Below are 6,154 nucleotides of genomic sequence, written 5' to 3'. Positions count from 1 at the left end.
TTTAATTAATTCTTTACGACGTAATTAAATTTTTTTTAATGCATCAATTGTTTAATAATTATAAATATATAGAGACATCTTTCTATCTTGTATAGATCATCATTTTGAACATTTAATAATCCTCTAGAAACTTCCAATAGCTCAATGAAAATTTATTACACAATTTCTCATGGTCTACTGAACTTATTACAATTTTTGTCTAATAATTATTAATGCTTTTGTTGATTTTTGTTGATTACTAGTTATTATTAATAAGTTGAAAGTTTTGATATTGTATAAGAGTATAAAGGACTAAGAGAGGGAAACTTTTAATGAGTTTTACGAATAAAGGGTATGAGAGGATTTCCTTATATAAAGCTGTTTCAAAGGATCATGGCTGACAGTATCTTGAAATCACAACATTGAACATTTTATGTTGTATTCTAAGTATTGTTGCATAAAGCTATTAAGGTATAAGGTATGTTTATGTATATTTTTAAGGTAATATTTATATATATTTTTTATATACACGTTTATATACACGTATATAAAATTGCGTTTTCTTTGTGACTTCGTTTTTTTTTAAATTGTAAATTTAAACTATTGTTTAATAATCATAAGTCTCAATTTTTTTCATTTTATTAATTTCATTGTTAAGATTGTGATTTTCATTATTCAAGATAAAACAGTGTAAAATAATGAAGAAGCATTTTGCAACTTTTTAACAATAAGTTTGAAAACGTCTCGTTTCTATGCGACAAAGATGCTGGTCACGTTTCTTATCCATAAGACACTTAGTAGCACTTACTTTTATCTTAATGACCAGGGATGCGTGTAGAGTTAATGGTTCTTTTAAAATTAGCACGTGGAAATGTACGAAGATACTCTAAAATTTTTCGAAAAAATCTCATGTGGCACCGCGTGTCAGTGAACGCGGAGATAAATGTATAGTTTTTCTTTGTCTTTTTTTTTTTATTCATTGAATCATGATTTTAAAATATTCATGAAAATGAGAGGAATAGTCTTTATTTAATTAAGACATTATCCAAATTGAATATGTTAAAACGGCTTCGATTGGGCCACGTGAATTTTAAATAAATGCATTTTAACATTTGTGAAATCATTTGCAAATCATTTTTTTTGGATAAGAATGCAAACGAGCAATTTACGAGTCTTTTCGCAAAGAAATATCATTATAATATCATTATCGAACAGAGAGCAGTGTATACAGTAAATCACGAAATAATTAAAAGTTATGGTTTTCTTGGATTTCTTACAGTTGAATATTTTGTGATGATTTCTTTTCCGTGAAATCTTTTTTTTTATTATTATTATTAAGAAAAAAATTACGTTTTTAGTTAGAAACTAATTTTTTTCAGTTACAAGTTAGATTGCACTCGTTACATTGTTAAAATAAATTACATTGTTAAATAAAAGTAAAACAGGTGACCGAGAAATCGAATAGCCTGGCTTATGAGATCTTAAATTGTTGGAATGGATCATTGATCCAGCAAGTCAACCGTGACACTTGAACAATCCATTGTTTTATATTAGCACTCGTTGCGCATCACGAGTTAAAACTGCGTTTTTCGTTCGTTCGACCACAGAAAAAGATATGAATTCAAACTGGTGAAAAATAAGCCTGATCGGAATTCGCAATACACTTTTCTTTTTGATTTATGGCGTAACAGTACTTGATAAATACGCACGATACCAATTTCTATGACAAGAAGAATTAAGTTCACAATGATTTCTACATAACTTTGAAAAAGTATCAATTGTCTATTTGGAATCAACAAAGAATTTTTGGCATCCATTCTATATTTTTTAAAATGTTTAAGATTCTTTATAGAGGTATTATTTAAATTCTTTTAAATTTTATTGAAAAATTATAATCGATGAAATATCATATCAAGAATAGAAATGTAATGATTTTTTTTTTCAATATTAAGAAAAGAAGAATTAATTTCTATATATTTTCCCTTTTTTAAACGGATAGTATATCATTTTAAAATAAACATATTTTTTTCAATATTTCAGATGGTTAACTCTCAAATCCTAATTTTGTTCATCTTATCATTGACTATAACGATAGTTATGTGTCAAATGTTTACGTATAGTCATGGCTGGACAAATGGAAAAAGATCCACATCGTTGGAGGAACTTGTGAATAGGAATCCAATTCAATCGGACAATGTTTTTGCCAACTGCGAGTTACAGAAATTGAGATTATTGCTTCAAGGAAATATCAATAATCAAGTAAATGAAAAAAAAGAAAAAAAAAATGGGAAGAAAATATTTTCTTCTTTCGCATTGTAATTGAAAACTTTTTATTTTTACAGCTGTTTCAAATGCCTTGTGAACTGCTTAACTTTCCAAAAAGAAGCTTCTCCGAAAATATGATCAACGATCATAGACAACCTGCTCCTACCGATAATAATTATTAATAATATCAACATTGTAATTTTTAGTCGTAAAAGCTTAATCGATTACGCCTTATTTATCACCAAATAAAGAATATCTTCAACGAAAATTTTTACCATCTCGTTTATTTATCACTTATTATTATAACTCGTGTTAAGATTAAAATATTACAGCCAATATTATATATTATATATTATATACGTACAATATATATATAGTTCGATATTTATATATCTATATATCGGTAATTTCAATTTCAATAAAGATATAAAAATTTTATCAAATGCTAAAATTCTTCAAGCTACGCGAAAAACGAGAAAGAAGAAAATAAAGAAGAAGAAAATAAGGAAAAAAAGAAAAGAAAAAAAAAGATAACGCATTTTACATTCGAGTGAAATTTAAATTTAATTTGATCCATCTTGGAGATTGAAGAAAAACAATAGCAGCATCGAGTGTCACTGAACTTTTCTGTGACGCTTTTTCTTTCGCCTCTTCTTCGTTTCCGATACAACTTGTCTTCGCTTGATTTCCCACACTCGTTTCTATTTTCGTCGGCTCAATTACAGGCCACGTTCCTATCGTCGATCGTGATCAATTATTCAATCCCGTGTATAGTTCACCTCCACCAGTATATATAATACAGGTTCGATTTAAAGCGTAATCGTTCATCAATCATGGTTAACGGGCAAATTGTTTTTATCGGAATCGCCAGCATATCTGGATTTGTATTAATTATCGAGTTCTCCTCGCGGGTATCCGCGGCCCATCCAGTTTTCATCGGGTCCATCCGAACGGTTAATTAAGTTTTCGCTGTCCTAATTGGACAGACGGTCAATAGGATAGATCGCGGCGGGTTGGTACTGCACGCCGTAGGGGATTTTGTCTGTCAACGGAAGATGGAGTGAAACCCTGGCGAATAGAGACACCTGCTGAGTCCATGGATTATCCCTTAGGACAACTTATCTCCAACTGCAATTCGCCGCCTGAAATTCGAAGACTTTCTATTTCGGTTGTACGCTTGATAACCAATCATTATCGGAGTGGGGATGATTTTTATGTTTACGACGATTAAGGAAAAGATTAAGGGGTAAAAAATATTTTCTACGATTTTTGAAAGAGGAAATTGAATCAAAAGCCAAGTTTATATAATCTTTCGAATTCTTTTCCGTCGAACGAAGAAAATATTTTTTTATCAATAAATATATTTGAGATAATATTAGTTTTTCATTTTCGTCGTATACCTCCAATATTGTCCAATAACATGATTCGTTTTTGCCCGATTATAGAATAGATCGTTGATCGAGAATTGGCTGCTAATTTTCGAGGATGGGAACGGGAGACCACCGATGCAATTGATAAAATGCGGTGCTAATTATAAATGCAAGAATAATGGCGGTTCACGTGCGAGTGTGTTTCACGTTACAGAGAAGAGAAGCACTCATGGTTATTAGTTGATAGTGTCAGGACGCGTATAACTATCATGCACGGGCAATGCACTTAAAACTTGGCTGTTAATCAGAAACCAATTACGGGAGGCGGGACGAAATGAGTTTAATCGCATTAAATATTAAAGCGTCGTCACCGTGCCATGGGACTGGCACCAACAACCATAGGTGACCCTCTTCCTCCATCCAGTCATGGAGCAACCACACACCGCCACGTGCCCGTACGAAAACGCTTCTCTGCCTTAATACCCCCGGGAATAACCGAACAACCCTACGCCAATGTCCTTTATAGGGTGGTGCTTGCCGTGCCTGCAATACGCATGCACGACCACTGCATTTGCTGATAATGCTCTTTTATACGCCTGCGTGTGCGTATATCATCACACTTTCTCTTTCTTCCTTTTTAAATACATTTCTTTCCTTTTCTTCTTTTTCCTGTTAACATATAAAATTCTTATTTCGATCGAAATTTTTGTTTCAAAATATATTTGTTTCCCCTGAAAAATATTGATAAATAGATGTACGAATCTCTGATGCGCAACTTACTCTCAAAATTTAGCTGGAAGCAGTGATTTTCAATCGTAAGAGGACCAATTACATTTTCTGGTAAAAATAGCGTAAACGTAAAAGAGTCCTCTGATAGCATTTGCGTCCAGATTTCCGGTCTCGTGCCGCGTGCATATTTCAGATCGGTTTGTTCCGCGGATGGCAACTAGAAAATCCGAGGTAATATTTCACCGAGATATCACGTCGCATTACGAGTTTTAAATTTACGTTTAGCTCGCGACACGAAAACGAATATCAACTATACAGAAGAAGGTTGCAACATAACACCGGTATAAATACATAAAATCGGGCAATCATCCTAAATGGGGAAGCCTCCTAGTGCGAGGAACGTCGTCTTTTTCGACCTGTCGTCTGTCGGCTGTCGTTTGTCGCGCGACAAGGGAGCCCTCGTATGGTACCAAGCACGAAAAAGTACGAAACAAACCGTTTGACGAGCATAATTCCGTCCTCGACATCATATTTGTTCGTTGCCTTTATTACTTTCACATTGGATGGATTGTTTTTCTTGATCCTTGAAACATTTGATCGTATTATCGGTTCTAGTTTGAGTAGATTCTTTTTGGACGATGTTTCGATCATATTGTGGGAGATCTTTGTATTATTACTGCTAATGAAAAACAATTTCTTTCAATATATACATACATTGGAGATTTTTATTTTATAAGATCTAATTATAAATGTACACGTGTATGTACTTACTTCTATTCTATGTAATATATCATTATATGTTTTCGATACGTCGAAATATATTTTATATATACTTTTACCTTTTATTTTTTATTTTTGCATTTTTTCTTCCTTTTCTTTTTCTTCTTTTTCTTTTTCTTTTCCCAATTTTTCCAAATTTTCTTTTTCTTTTCCCAATATTGTTTTCTCCGTTTTAAAAAATTTATATCACTGTTTCCTTTATAATGCTCTTGAAATAATTATTTCTAAAGATCGTAAAATTGTTGCACCGTTTCTTCTTTAACAGTTCTATGAACTGTCAATAAAGTAGATTCAATGCATTTTGCTTATATGATATAGAAGAATTGAAAAAAATTCGATCAACGCCATCTCGCGTTTGGATCCACGAAACTCTGACTTGTTACTAGCATAGCAGAATATGCAAGGAGGTATTCGTGACGTCACATATCGGAGAAGGAAAACAATATTGTGGGAGAAGGATAGAAAAACGTGCCACTATTTTTGGTTATGCAGTTCCTAATATTTTCGAATATTTTTAATACTATATTGAAAATTAATTAATTACTAATTTTTTACTAAAAATTTCTGTATTTTTAAGCTTGCATCTTGAAATTAAAACTTCAAACAAGTTTCTCATGTAAATTTTATTGTGAAATTCTTTCTAATTAATTATTTATTAATACGATTATTACAGAGAAATCGCAATCGCAAACTCTCGCTTCGTAATCGATTAATAAACAATCTATTTATTCGTTTAAACAACAGCAAAATTATGAATATAAATTATACGTGAAAGTAAAGGATGAAATAACATTTCAGATATATATATTTACATTTAAGAATAAATCCTACGTTAATAAGAAATTAATGAAAAACTTATTGCGCATCAATGGCGTCGGTTCGATACGACGTAATTAATCATTAATATATAATTAATTAAAAAGAATTTCACATTAAAATTCACACGAGAAACTTGTTTAAAATTCTAACTTTAAGATACAAGCTTAAAGGTATAGAAATTTTTAATAGAAAATTAATAATTGTTTAATTTT

The 6,154-nt window shown here is 31.4% G+C and overlaps 1 protein-coding gene across 1 annotated transcript; it reads left to right on the top strand.

Moving 5' to 3' along the window:
- Positions 1-409: 409 nt before the first annotated feature.
- On the top strand, positions 410-2,450 carry LOC122715891 (pro-corazonin). The gene is made up of 3 exons (XM_043938430.1): positions 410-457; positions 2,020-2,238; positions 2,322-2,450. Exons 1-3 carry the CDS (start codon positions 413-415, stop codon positions 2,424-2,426), a joined length of 369 nt encoding a protein of 122 aa, XP_043794365.1. The 5' UTR covers positions 410-412; the 3' UTR covers positions 2,427-2,450.
- Positions 2,451-6,154: the final 3,704 nt, after the last annotated feature.

Source organism: Apis laboriosa, unplaced genomic scaffold, assembly GCF_014066325.1.
Source record: "Apis laboriosa isolate Shangri-la unplaced genomic scaffold, ASM1406632v1 scaffold40_cov151, whole genome shotgun sequence".
Taxonomy (NCBI): domain Eukaryota; kingdom Metazoa; phylum Arthropoda; class Insecta; order Hymenoptera; family Apidae; genus Apis; species Apis laboriosa.
This window is presented reverse-complemented; position numbering and strand designations above follow the sequence as displayed.

What these genes read in the sequence shown, in the direction of transcription:
- LOC122715891 (XM_043938430.1), top strand. Translation starts at nt 413, where the DNA reads ATGTTGTATTCTAAGTATTGTTGCATAAAGCTATTAAGGTATAAG. An exon ending in TAAAGCTATTAAGGTATAAG is followed by an intron (nt 458 to 2,019) that starts GTATGTTTATGT and finishes TCAATATTTCAG; the next exon opens with ATGGTTAACTCTCAAATCCT. An exon ending in AAGGAAATATCAATAATCAA is followed by an intron (nt 2,239 to 2,321) that starts GTAAATGAAAAA and finishes TTATTTTTACAG; the next exon opens with CTGTTTCAAATGCCTTGTGA.